We start from the raw sequence: 14,754 nt of genomic DNA on the forward strand, positions 1-14,754 counted from the left end.
ATTTCCTCTCTGAGCCATTTCTGATGAGAATTAAGGTTCACTCATTCCCCCTTGCCTTCCCCCTTTCCACTCCATTGAAAAAGCTTTTTCTTGACTCTTATGTGAAATTTCTTAGCTTCTTCTTCATCTCCTTTCCCTTCCTCCCAGTACTTTCCTTTATCACCCATTGACTCCATCTTTTTACTATATTATACTATTATATTCCACTCCATCCTATGTCCTGTCTATATGTGTTCCTTCTAACAACTTATGAGAAAGTTCATAGGAGTTATTAATATTTTCTTCCCATGGAGGAATACAAACAGTTCAATATCATTAAGTTCCTCATAGTCCTTCTCTTCCATCCCCTCTATGGTTCACCAGAGTCCTGTACTTGAAGATCAAACTTTCTGTTCAGCTCTGGTTGTTTCAATAGGAAAGTTTGAAAGTACCCTGTTTCATTGAAAGTTCATCTTTTCCCCTGAAAGAGGATGTTCAGTTTTGCTGGGTAGTTGATTCTCAGTTGTAAACCAAGATCTTTTGCCTTCCAGAATATCATATTCCAATCCCTATGAGCCCTTAATGTAGATGCTGCCAGATCCTGTGTAATCCTGACTATGGAGCCTCAGTAATTGAATTGTTTGTTTCTGGCAGCTTTTAGAATTTTCTCTTTGATTTGGGAGTTTTGGAATTTGGTTATAATATTCCTGGAGGTTTTTCTTTTGGGATCTCTTTCAGGAAGTAACCAGTGAATTCTCTCTATTTCTATTTTACCCTCTGCTTCTAGGATCTCAGGACAATTTTGCTGTATTATTTCTTGAAAAATGAAGTCTAGGCTCTTCTCCTGATCATGGCTTTCAGATAGCACAATCATTTTTAAATTATTTCTTCTGTATCTGTTTTCAAGGTCAGTGGTTTTGCCAATGAGATATTTCACATTTTATTCTAATTTTTGCCTTTTTTGGAAGAGTTTTTATTTCTTTCTGATTTCTTGCAAAGTCATCAGTTTCCTTTAGTTCCATTCTGCATTTGAAGGAGTTGTTTTTATTTTTATTTTTATTTTTTTTTTAGTTTTTGCAAGGCAAATGGGGTTAAGTGGCTTGGCCAAGGCCACACATCTAGGTAATTATTAAGTATCTGAGGCTGGATTTTAACTCAGGTACTCCTGACTCCAAGGCCAATGCTCTATTCACTATGCCACCTAGCTTCCCCAGAGTTATTTTCTTCAGAGAGTTTTTTTTAATTTCCTTTTCCAGCTGGCCAATTCTGCTTTTTAAAGGCATCCTTCTCATTTGCCTTTTGTTTTGCTTTTTCCATTAGGCCTAAACTGGTTTTTAACATATTATTTTCTTCAGTATTCTTTTTGTATATCTTTCACCAAGCTGTTGATTTGGTTTTCATGATTTTTCTACATCACTCTCATCTCTCCTCCCAATTTTTCCTCCATCTCTCTTAATTGCTTTTCAAAATCTTTTCTTGAGTTCATTCATAGTCTGAGCCCATTTTCTATTTCTCTTGGAGGTTTTGGATACAGAATTCGATTTTGTCATCATCTGAGTATGTGTTTTGATCTTCCATGGTAATTCTCTATGGTCAGATTCTTCTTTTTCTGTTGTTTACTCATTTCCTCAGCCTAAGACTAATTTACAGCACTTTAAAAATTTGGGGATTTTTTGGGGGATACACCCCACTAGGACCTTTATTCCTCCAAGGTCTTATGCTCTCTTGCCTGTGCTTTGATTTGTATATGGCTCCCATACTTTCCTCTGCCCTGGAGCTATGAGGAGGGATCCAGCTTGGCTACTTAGTATGCAACCTGGATCTGAGTGTAGGCTTGTAGCAGAGTCCTATCATGGGGGAGAGTAGGGAAATCTCTGCAGACTTCCCTTACCATCTCTGGGGGTGCAGGCTGCTTTCTTCAGATTCTCACTGCAGATTCTGTGGTCAGTGCTCCCTCACTCCATACTCATTCTCTCCCCACCCCTTCAAGTTGTTGCTGGTGATCTCTGGGCTGGGCTGGGCTGTGCTGTGCTGCGGCCAAGGCTTTTTTCCAACCCCCTGGTCCACATAAAACACACCTTTCTTGTGGAACTTCTAAATTATCTTGGACTGGGAAAACGCATCATTCAGTCTTTCTGTGGGTTCTTCCCCTCTAAATTTTGGCTAGAGTCATAATTTGTTGGTTTTTGGAGTCTGGGGGTGGACAAGTTCCTAGGAAATGCTGCCTTCATGCTACCATCTTGGCTTCCTCTCCCCTCCCCGCCCAGATATCTTCTGCACAAGATCAGGACCATTCACCACCTGGTATCTGTGGCCTCAGTGATTGGACCTTAAAAGAGAATGTCAAACAACCTAGAGCAGAGGTCCTCCCTGAAATCACTGATACTCTTCCTAGACTCACTCCTTAATGGTTTGTTTATTCCCAATCCATTACACACTACCTATGTTAGAGATTCTTTACCCCAAGACAACAATTCTCAAATTCCTATTCCCTTACTTTCATCTCCTTCAATCTTTACCCTCTACAATATCTGTGCCTCTTCCACTATGGTCTCTGGAATCACTGATCGGTATTTAAGAAGCTACTTTTCAACTTAAACCTCTTCCTTTCTGATTCCTTCCATTTTCTGAAGCCCTGAGACCCAGCTTCCTCCTGAGGACACTATGCTTCTCTCCTATCCCCTAACTCACTGGTCTTGATGGGAGAATTAGATTTTTCTTTGCTCTACATTGCTTCTTCCAGATTTCATCTTAATATTTCTCCCTTTCTCATCACCACCAGGAAGTTTTTCTCCTTGAGATACAGCTATTTAAATTTATCATTCAATATAGGTCCTGATGTTTTACTCCTCCCTTAGATAAATTCTTTCCTCAAGGAATTCAATACTTGGTCTCATTTTTCTCAGTCATCCCCTTGACCTTGCCATCATCCAGAAGAGTTTTCCTTTCATATTCATGAACTCTAAAATTCCTTTATCTTACAACAATCTTTTATCATTCCATGTCTTCTTCCTACAACCCCAATCAAGTTCTATATCTTTACTAATATTTTTATTTCCCCCCACTTCTCAATTCTTTCCCAGGTCATTGTCCTCTATTTTTTCATCCATTCCCTGTCTTGATCCTTTGTTGATTGAAGTAAACTATACACTTTCTTCTGTTGCTGTTTGTCCTTCATTTTTGAAGAGGATGAATGACAACATATCTTGACTCAGTCATGAATTGGATTTAAGTGAGACAGAGTTACACAAAGTCACTCCTCTCTATATTCCAGAATCATTGAAGCTCAGCATCAGGACAAAAATTATGACAACTGGTGATGACTCAATAAGCAGTGAGTGACCTTGGCACCTGCAATGTCTGACCAATCTCTCTCAGTTCTCTAATTATCTTTACAGTCCTTGGAACAAATTTTTCTCATCTGCCCATTGTACCAGATGCTTGGGATTGATATTTCCCTTAATTGACTGATGAGTCTGAAGTCCAGTGGTTATCCTCAATCTTGTTTAGTTTGTCTGCCAAGATGGTTTTCCTATAGTATGACTGCTGCAGATGTAAGAGCTTCTTGGAGCCACAGGTGAATGCCAGATGGACATCAAAGATGAATGAGCAACCCAGAAAAGGGCTCAGTAAGTTCCTCCACCAGAAGTGCTAGTCCTTCCAGAATGTCCCATACACTGGATTTTGATTTTTTATTGAAGTGAGTCAAATATATACTCTCTACATTGCTTTCAAATCCTTTGACCTGTTATCACTAACATCCAACCTTGTAATAGCTCCAAACTTGTATTCCCCTGCAATCTGTTTTCCCTACTATTCACATGCCACTGAATAGAGTTAGAGAAAACCACTGAAATCATGTCGTTGGATCCACTTTATATTAATGTCATGTAATTACAAACCTTCTTGTGTCTCCCTAAATCTCTCATAAAACCCTACTCTTTCAGCTGAAGATCTCATATTATTTCCCTCCTAAAAAATTAATAGAGTTCACTAAGCATCCCTTTCATCTTCCATATCTTAACATCACTAAGCTATCTTTCCTTATTAGCTCTTCCTTCATTCCAGTCTTGGTCCCTCTTTTTGCCAAGGTCAATCCTTCTATAAATACTCTTGGTCCCATTTCTTCCTTCTCTAGTAAACTGTTTGTATTGAGAATAAACTTGTTGTCTTGACATAACTGATTCCAATTTTTGATGAAATGTTTTTGTTCTTTCATAATTTATTTTTCTACATTGACAAGCAATCCTGTAGTGTAGGTTAGTAATATGTTTGTGCTCATAAACAACTGGTACATATATGGGACTCCCAGATAGGGACAGACTGTCAGTGGGAAGATTTGATAAATGACTTGATCATTAGTTTATGTCATCAGGCATCAAACAAATTAACAGGCAAACAAATTGGGTCACTAACATCTAATCAGAATTTGGGCATAACTAGTCCATGCCTATGGTTAGAACTCAGCCTTTAGTTTGACCATGGGTCTTGATGGAGGTAGCTCTTGTGTTCCCCACACTGGAGACTCAAATGTTATCACTGTTTGCTTGAGTACAGTGCAAAATGATTAACTGAGATTTGTTGACTTGCCAGGCAATCATCTCAGGCTTCTGGCTGGGCAGAGAAGGAACTTAGTCATTGAGTACCAGGACAAGACATGCCTATTGAGAGACCCTAGGAAATCAGGTTGGTGGTTTGTTCCTAGTGGGGTTAGTATTTGGGCTCCTTAATTAAGAAGATGAAGTGATGTTTTCATGCATTTGATTAATCAATTTTGATTGCTGGCATTGAGAAGCCTTAGTGTAATTAGTGATTCCATTGCATTAGTTAGTTTAAGTAATGGTAAATTGATTTTGCATATGCATCATACATTACAATGTTCTTACTATCATTCCCATTTTCTTCTTTTATCTTCTTTCATTATCTTCTGTCACTTTCTGTCTGCTGTTTTCTTTCCTGATGCCTACAAACATATTCATGTCTCTCCCAACCTTAAAAAACCCTCACTTGATTCTACTATTCCCATTAACTATGGTCCTATATCTCTCCTCCTAATTATAGCTAAACTCCTTGAGAAGGCCATCTTCTCTCAGCACCTACTTTCCCAAATCCTCTGTAAACTGGCTTCTGACCTGATTATTCAATGAAACTATTTACTCCAAAGTTACCAATGATTCTTTTGTTTGACAAATCTAATGACTTTTTCTCAGTGCTCATCTTTTCTTGACCTCTCTTCAACATTTGGTGCTGGTGATCATCTCCTCCTTAATACTCTCTCCTCTTTAGGTTTTTGTGACACTGAACTCTGCTTTCTTCTCCTAGCTTTCTGACAGCTCCTTCTTAGTCTCCTTTGCTGATTTTTCAACCATATCATCCTATTAACTCTGCTTCTTCCCCAAGACTCTTTCCTGAACCGTTCATAATTGTATGATCCTAAACAAGTCACTTAAGCTTTTTAGCTGCAATTTTCTGATCTGGAAAATGAGCTGGAGGAGGAAATGGCAAACCATTCTGATGTCTTTGCCAGGAAAACCCCAAAAGGGGTGACAGAATCAGATATGACTGAAAACAAATCAACAACAACAAATTTATAGATGTGTATGGGTATACATGTGTGTATGTGAGTAAATGTTTATGTATTCTACTCTTTCTCTTGAGCCACCATTTCACATTGACAGATACCTTTTGGACACCTTGTATTCATTATCCCATAATCATTGCAAATTCATTATATTCAAAACAGAACTCTTTATCTTTCTGCCCCCAAACTCCTTTCTTCTGAATTTCCCTATTATTAAAAGAACATCACTATTTGATTAGTTAGTTACCCAGGTTCATATTCACAATAACATACTCATCCCCAATCACCCCACATGGACAATCTATTGCCAAATCTTGCAATGTCCACTTTCACATCTCTTCTAGATTTTCCTTTCTTTCTCACAGGCACCACACCCTGCTACAGGCACTCTTTAGTTCTCCCCAGGACTGTCACAATAATCTTGTCATTGTTCTCCTTGATTCAAATCTCTCCCCACTCCAATTCATCCCCAGTTCAGCTGCCAAAGTGATTTTCCTAAAGTGAAGGTCTGACCATGTCAAAGATTCCCTGTTTCTTCAAAAATCAGTCATAAAATGTTCTGCTTCAAACTTAGCCTAACTACTTCTTACCTCTCCAGTCTTCTTATACTTTATTTCTACTTGCTGTTCCTTAACACAACCCTCCATCCAGCTTTGTAGTCTGACGTTTTCCTTTCTGACCTCATCTCTTCTCCTCGACTTCTTTCAAGATTGACTCAAATTCTACCTTCTAGAAGATCCTTTTCCCAATCTCCCCAGGAAGTAGAAATCATCTTCTGTCTCACACACACACACACACACACACACACACACACACACACAAACACACACAGAGTATGCTATTTTGTGTTTTATTATGTGTATATATGAATGAGATGCTTTCACATTCTATTATGTTTGTATATATATTTATATGTAGATATGTATGAATGAAGCTGATCCCTTATTCTGTGTACATACATGTGAATGATTCCATTGTTCATTCTCTTATTGTGTGTGCATAAGCATGTAATGTAGGAGAAATCTTATTGAGGATAAGACACAATGCAAGTGAAGTACAAGGTTTAATCAAAGAAAGATGGGAGGAAAATGGTGTCTGTATTCTGAACTCTGGCATTGTGAAGATGGACCCCTATTGTGTGTATATGTATATATATGTAAATCTTGTATGGATCTAGTAATTGATATGTCTTCTCTCCCATTTGAATATGAGCTGACCAAAAGTTGGAGCTGTTTTTGCTTTTTTTCCATGTTCCAGCCCATAGCATAGTGCCTGCCATATACTAAATGTTGAATAAATGATTGTTGACTGACAACTTCTCGGAACTCTAGACAACTTTTGATGATTTTAAGTTATGGAAACACCAGCCTTTGTTGATAGTGTGACAATTAAAAAATTCTGAGGGACATAATTTTTAGGTAATTTAATCATTTTATTAATAAGGCTAGCATGTTTATTAATAAAAGGATGATCATTTAGCCATCTCTCTCAGTCAGGGACCCCTCATGGCAGTGGATTGTACACCCTTTGAAGAGTGGAAGTGGAGGCAACCAACTTTTTTGTTTTTGTTTTTGCAAGGCAATGGGATTAAATGACTTGCCCAAGGCCACACAGCTAGGTAATTATTAAGTGTCTGAGTCTGGATTTACACTCAGGTCCTCCCAACTCCAGGGTTGGTGCTCTATCCAGAGGCAATCAGCTTTAACTGGTTAACACAATGGGAAGTGGGCTATATTAAATGAGGGTTCTGGGGTAGGTGACTTAGGTCACATAAATCTTGGTCAAAGAGCTATCAATTTCCATATCATCTGCCTGCAAAAAGGGAGAGTCCACACTTCTTCAGAACTGTCTGTGCAAAGAAAATGAGCAAGAATATATTCATTAGCCCTAACTTAGAATTTCTTTTACTCTTTAATTAGATCTTAACCCAGATAAAGGTCTAAGAGATTTTCCACACTAGTTGGTTTCTGGATGAAGAAATAAAAAAGGAGAAAAACTTGGTCCTAATACTATTGCTATTAAATATAAGAGATTACTATTCATTTCTCACAATAGAAAAATTTCACCAGGAATTCCCTCTGCCAGTGAAATCACAGATTCAATTCACATCTATGTTTATTTATTACAGAGCTAACTGTTTCCCCCCTATTAAGGATGGATTCTAGTGAAGTAATAACAATAAGTTAACATTTGTGTAGTATTTTTTATGGGTTTTTTTTTTTGCAAGGCAATGGGGTTAAGTGGCTTGCCCAAGGCCACACAGCTAGGTAATTAGAAAGTGTCTGAGGCTGGATTTGAACCCAGGTACTCCTGACTCCAGGGCCAGGGCTCTATCCACTGAACCACCTAGCTGCCCCTTATGTAGTATTTTTTAAATTTTTAGACCTATTATTTTTATTTTACAAAATAAAAAAATTATATGCAAAGTAAAACATGAGGGAATTCATAATAGAAAATAATAAATTGTGTTTCAAGAAAGCCTATATGATAAATATTACACATTCAGTTCAAAATTGTATGTCTTTTCTTTATATATATAGCACTTATTTGATCCTCACAACAACATTGCGGTAAGAGCTAATATTATCTTTTACAAATGAGGAAACCAAGGCTGACAGTTTAAGTAATTTACCTAGGAATCACACAGCTTATTAGCAATAAGAGTTTATGGTAGAATTTAAACTCATGCTTTCCTCACTTCATCTGGCACGCTTACTCACTGGGCTGTTAGGGAGACTAGTGATAGGGAAGCAAAGGAAAAAAAAGGAAGGTCCTTGAAGCATATTTTATTGCAGAGAAGAGAACAGAAGAAAATTAAGGAGGAAGAGTTGACAGGGCAGCTTCTAAACTAATGGAATTTTAGTTTTGGTTTAGTTTTGTTTTTTTTTAAGCAAGAGATCCAAAATAGAGATTCATGGATTCATATACCTGCCACCTCTCCAAAAAATAGTAGGAGAAATCTTATTGAGGATAAGACACAAGGTGAGTGAAGTACAGGGTTTAATCAAAGAAAGATGGGAGGAAAATGGTGTCTGTATTCTGAACTCTGGCATTGTGAAGATGGACTGTCAAACCTGCCCAGAATTTCAGGGATCTTCTATTTCTTTCATCAGGGCCCAATGTTTCCCAGAGTAGTGGCAAATTTTTCTAATAGCTCTCTCCGTGATTAATTATCCCCTTCAAAGTGTGTTGAGGGGACAGAATGGTTATTTGAGAGCTGAGACTAGGGCTCCCTAGGAGACTCATACAGAGATGGCAATTATTTGGGAATGAGTGCCAAGAATGTAAAATACCTGATTCAATTACCTGTTTTAGCAAAACTATTCAGTGTCATTAAATGTCTTTGTCTGAAATTCATGGGCACCTGGTTTGATCTGATAAAAGAAACATCAGTGGGGGCTTGTGAGCTGTGGAGTAACTATGGACCTGAGGATAATGGAGTGGGGAGTCATATTCAAAGCACTTAGGTGTGACTTACACATTTCCCTAATGGCAACATAAACACCTTTCCTAGGTATTATCATGTAGGATTCAATTTTTTTTCTTCCTCCACCTCTGGTTTTCAGGTACAACCAGGGTGAATCCTCAGACACAAACCTCATTCTTGAGTGATCTGAAGAATTCAAAATAACTGCCATCAGTTTCAAGTCTTCAACAGAAAGGATTGTTAAATGTCCCAGTCCTGTGAGTAGGGGATTATAGGTGGGAATAGGATTTGGGATGCAAATTTTTATCAAAATATTAGTCCTTTGTTTCTAAGTTTTATGAAGGCCCTTGCAATGTAGAATCTCAGATAATTAAGGATGATTCAGATGGGACCTCCCGTGAGCATTTTTGCTTGGGACACCAAGAAAAGATTTATGTTGGCCCCACTCCTTTCCCTGTTACCCTCAACTCTCCCCTCCTCCATACATACATTTAAACATGGGGCGGCGGGGGGGGGGGAAGAGACACAAAGAAGAAACCTCAGGTGGGTCTCTAAGTATACTCTATTTGAGCTGCCACATTCAGCAGAAGATGATAGACTAACATGGGAGAATTTCCTCATGACTGGAAAAAGAGTCCTTTACAGCAAGTCATAGGGGGGAAAAAACCTATTTATAAAATCTTGGATTTCCAGAGTGAGGGAATTTTCTTTCCAGGGACTGAGAAGAAGCCAGGAGAGAGGTATGAATATTCTTCAAGCTCAGGTCACAGACTGACCGCTAATTTGAAGCTTTAACCATAGACATAGACTAACCAATGAGTGGGATTTGTACCTATTTTATAGATGAGGAAGTAAGACCCAGAGGGTTAATACAGGGTCATACAGATGTCAATCAGAACTCAAATTCAAATCTTTCTACTCTTAAGACTAATACTACTCAGCAATATACCCAGTGAGATGTGCATTGTTATATAAATGCAGATGTAGATGGGTGTATACACTCAGAGTGTATGATACACACATAGAGATTTAATCTGATGCAGAAACATAGCTAGACCATCACTCTCTCTCTCTCTCTCTCTCTCTCTCTCTCTCTCTCTCTCTCTCTCCCTCTCTCTCTCTCCTTCCCTCCCCCCCTCTCTTTCTCTCTCTCTCTCTCTCTCTCTCTCTCTCTCTCACACACACACACACACACACACACACACACACACACACACACACAATTTCTGTTGAGGACAAAACAGAAATTATAAGAAGTTAAACAATTCATCAGGGCAGTTATGTGGTACAGTGGATAAAGTGCTGGGCCTGGAGTCAGGAAGTGCAGATCTGGCCTCAGTCATAGTCAGCTGTATGATCCTGGGAAATTCACTTAAGCCTATTTGCCTCAGTTTCCTCAACTATCAAATGAACTAGAGAAGGAAATGGCAAATTCCTCTAGTATCTTTATCAAGAAAATTACAAAATAGGTCACAAAGAGTGAGACATGACTGAAAAACAACTGAACAACCAGTTTATCAGATTCAACAAGCTTTATTTCCTCTATTTAGTAAGACATTTCCTAGGACCTCGGGTCAGGGGAACAGAGCCAGAGCAATTTTGACTAATGAGCTGTTTGCATATGTTGCCCACCTTGCCCAAACCATCTTCCCTCCCCTCAATCGGTCTGGTGATTATGTTTAACAATCAAGAACCATGGATTCACAGAATTCTCCCCAAACTTCAGTCCCATTCAGGAAGGGCATACAAGGATGCTGTCTAACCAGCCAGGTGGTAGTTCAAGGGCTACAACCTCTCCCCATCCATGGCAAGTCATACCTCATCTTTTGGAGAAACTTTGGCAGGCCCCTCTTAATCCCATGGAGAAAAAAAGGCCCAGAGAGTTTTAAGTGACATCTTCAAAATCACCCAGCAAGACCCGGTGAAGTCTGCCGGCCAGTCTTCCTGCCTTGTGCTCCCCATCCCTGCCCATTCCAACTTTGCTGTCCTATGAAGAAAGCTATCTGGGGCATTCAAAGTGACAGCTTTTGGAAAAAAAACAACAATTCACAGGGTTGCAAACTATTATGCTCTGCAGAAAGTACAGGGGGAGGAAGAAGTTGCCACAGGTAGACAAACAGTAGAACCCACCCACCGACCCATGTGCTTGGGCCTCTAGGTGGTTAGGCTGCTGCGATTTTACTTATGAAAGCACCTCCTCTAGGACACACACATATGGAATGAGATAAGACCCAAAAAAGGGATGAGACCTTGATAGAGAATGTTAGGATACTGTCTTGCAGAGGTGGGAGGAAGACATGTACATGAGAGTAACAGTTCGCCTATGGGGTTGGGGTGTAAATTCCCCGGATAATCATGTTGTTAATATCCATAGGGGTTGATTGGGCATATACTCTGTAACAATGAGATGATTCCAGGCTCAGGAAAACTCATTTCCAGATTCTGCCATCACTTCTTGATAGGGAAGCATCAAAATCAAAGGAGGAAAAGGTGGCAGAATTTGGCTCTTTAAAGATCTCTTCCTGCTTTCAGTCTTCTTGGCTTCCTCTTGGACAGTCTGAACTGAGGGTCTCAGGTCTTTGATCATCAGGAGGATGGGCCTCCCAAAGAGTCAGAAGAGATGAGAAATGTCTATGACTTTATGGTGCCTATGGATCCAGAGGCTCTTCCCCTACTGCTCCTAATATCCTACCTGCCTGTCCATCATTCATTCATTTAAGTGAAGAAGATACAAATACAAACAATAAAGACAGTCCCTGATCTCCCTGATCTTACATCCTAATGGGAGAGAGGGATAACACCCAAAGGAGAGCCATGACCAGGAAGGGTCACTTAGGTTAAAGAGATCATGAGTAGGGTCTAGAGGAGTCAATCAAGCAAGAACTCTGCCAGAATTCATTTGATCACGGCTTATGCTCTTAAAGAGAAGGAAAGGGAGGAGGAGAAAGAAGAGTGGGAAAAGGACGTAAGAGGAGGAACAAGAGGAGCTGTCCAGCAAGTAGGGGCATAGACGAGGCTTTTCTTGAAATAGTGGCCCAGAAGAGGAAGCCACCACCAGGAAATCAGGGGCCCAGGTGGATGTCTCCAGGATTAGAAGGTGCCAGCAAGGCTATGGAAGGAGTGGACTGGAGACTCGAGTTTCAGCTCCTGTTCTTGACTGGCTTTCAGCTCTGGACTAGTAACCTCTCCTTCCCCAAAAGGAGTGTTGGTCTTTGGTTACCATCTGAGGTTAGGGGACTCTGGGGTGCCTATGATAGAACCCACAGGGGAAAGAATTCTGGCGTCTGGTCATCTCCATCCCTCCTGTGAGCACTTCTGGTTATTTATATTACAAATGAATCTTTAAGTCTTTTGCTTCAAAAGAGTTCAGAGCAGGTTCTCATATGAGTTATTTCTTTATCAACTAACTCTCTCTCTCTCTCTCTCTCTCTCTCTCTCTCTCTCTCTCTCTCTCTCTCATCTGCTGAACTCTGTTGCCAAGTCTTCTGAGTAGGCAGCCGGCAGTGCAAGCACAAACAAGTCCATGGAGGCTGATGCAGGGAACTGTCCCTTTCCGGATCTGCTTGTGGCTCAGTCAGGTAGGGAATTCCTGTCTGTCCCTACAGGAGGTTCAGATGGGAGCAGGCACCCAATTTCATACCTCAAAAAGCTAACTGGCTGTTTGGGAGTCCAGGATCTCCGCCATCTCCTCCAGTTCTTCCAGGAGCTCAGTGAAGGATGGTCGCTTCAAAGCTTCCAACTGAGAATTAGGAAAGAGAAAAAGAAGAGTAGACACAAAATCCTTTCTGAAGTCCCACCCAAAGGCCTTCTCTATCCTGAGGTTCTACCCTGGCACTCTCTAGCAATGGTCTGAGTGCTAAAAAAATCTACCCTATTAAGGGTTATTCATTTCCCCAAATTACAGGTTGGGAACCAGAGATCCCAAGGAGATATGAACTTCCCCAAGGTCACATACCTCTCAGGCCCTAAATAAAACCACTGGGTTCCAGGAACTTTTTCCTAGGGCTAATAATGTGAACAAGAAATAACAAAACAAAATGAAATTATAGACTTTAGGGTTTACAAAATGCTTTCCAAAAGATATTTTATTTGATCCTCCCAAAAGCCCTGTGAGATAGGTGCCATTAAATTCCCATTTTACAGATAGGAAAGTGAAGGTGAAAGAGACTAAGTGACCAGCTCAGGTCTTCCTGACTCCCTGTCCATTGTGTGACCTAGCCAAAGCTAGGCTGGTTGACACCAGAACAAGATGATTGAGGCTTCAGTCTAGTGGATATGGGGTAAGGGTGGAAGGAGAGTAGACATACCCGGCAACAGCTGGCAGCCAAATCTAGGATACGTGAAGGGCACTCACTGACCATCCCTTGGAATGCAGCCACATCTAACCCATAGTCCTAGGTAGAGAAAGGTCAGTAGTGAGGCTGTGCTCAGCAAGGAGAAAGCTCCTACAGAAATCTGCCCCAGTCCTTTCCCAAACACAGAGAGAGTCTACAATTGATCCTTTCTGCTCCTCTGTGGGCATCATTATGGCTACCACTTTTCCTTGCTCCTAGCAAGCTTAGCTCGCCCAAGCTCTCTTAGTCTAGTAGGACTAAAGGGATTAATGGAGATTCTTGTCTATAATCGCTTCAACAGTTAACTCCAGAAATGACCAAATCAACCCAACTTATAGAGAGTTCTAGAGGGGATGCAGAGAAACCTCTGGAATCAACTACTCCAGGATCTCCCAGTCCTTACCCCATGCACAGAATTGCTCCCTCATTTTCTTCCTGGTACCTAAGTAAAATTCAATTCAGCTAACATTTATTGAATACTTAGTGCTTGTACTAGGGAATGCATAGATATGGGTAGGGTTTTTGCCCTCAAAAAGCTGTGGGGTTCCAATGTAGAGCTGTGGAAACTTAGGCCATTAAAAAAAAAAACTATCATTTCTGACTCCAACATTTGTACCCCAGGCATTCACATTGAACCCCCATCTCTCTTCCTATTTTTAGCCACTCAATGGGTTACTTAACTTCTGGGGAATTTTTTTCCCTTGTTCTGGGTAATAGATAGGGCTTGTCTCTGGTTTGAGTCTGGGGAAGTCCTTTGACCACTCTGACACTAGAAAGCTCATACATATATATTTATGTATATATTTCTTGGGGTTACTACTGAGAGCCTCGGGGAAATCCAAGAGAGTTCCCTGAGTTTGTGCAGATGACTTACATATAATACTTTGCATTCAAACTGTTCCCTTTACAATAACTCACACAATGATATTGGTGTGACTCACCTGTGTCCGGGGAAGAACCTCAGGGTCAGCAGGAATCCGACCCAGGATCTCACAAAGGACAATGCCAAATGAGAACACATCTACCTGTCAAGGCCAAAAAAACAGGGAGGAGCTGGGGCAGCAGGAGAGACCAGGAGCCACCTTCCCAAGAGTTCAGTGAGAGGCCTTCAGAAACTCAAGGCAAATTTCACTCCTAGAGGTTTAACTTCACTCAAAAGGAATCCTACTCTTAGCCCCCTCAGCATTTTGGAAACAATTCAAATGATACCAACACCACCTTCCACTTCCTCAAGTTCTAATCTGAAACACTCCTCTTTCTCCTAGTGTAGGTGGGAACTGCCTACACTTCCTACCACATTTTTGGGAAAAGGAGAAAATGGGTGTGTCTGTCCAAACATAAATAAACCTGTGGCCAAGATCTCATCCCAGAGGCTCCAACAGCCCAGGGCTGGGCCAAGAGAAGTTTGGCTGCTGCAGTGCATAATAGCTGGT

At 40.5% G+C, this 14,754-nt stretch overlaps 1 protein-coding gene across 2 annotated transcripts in view; it reads right to left on the reverse strand.

Moving 5' to 3' along the window:
* The window catches only part of LOC141505094 (dual specificity testis-specific protein kinase 1-like), a 59,652-nt gene that overhangs the window by 12,605 nt on the left and 32,293 nt on the right, over positions 1–14,754 (reverse strand). Inside the window, exons 6-8 of one of the 2 annotated variants that reach the window (XM_074210612.1) lie at positions 14,263–14,346; positions 13,295–13,381; positions 12,628–12,726 (exon numbers count right to left, since the gene is read on the reverse strand). In XM_074210612.1, coding sequence (XP_074066713.1) covers positions 12,637–12,726; positions 13,295–13,381; positions 14,263–14,346 — 261 coding nt within the window. In that variant the 3' untranslated portion in view covers positions 12,628–12,636. Of the gene's footprint in view, positions 1–10,509; positions 12,727–13,294; positions 13,382–14,262; positions 14,347–14,754 lie in introns of those variants that run through there. The other variant, XM_074210611.1, reaches the window with a different exon arrangement.

This window comes from Macrotis lagotis, chromosome 1, assembly GCF_037893015.1.
Source record: "Macrotis lagotis isolate mMagLag1 chromosome 1, bilby.v1.9.chrom.fasta, whole genome shotgun sequence".
NCBI classification, from domain to species: domain Eukaryota; kingdom Metazoa; phylum Chordata; class Mammalia; order Peramelemorphia; family Peramelidae; genus Macrotis; species Macrotis lagotis.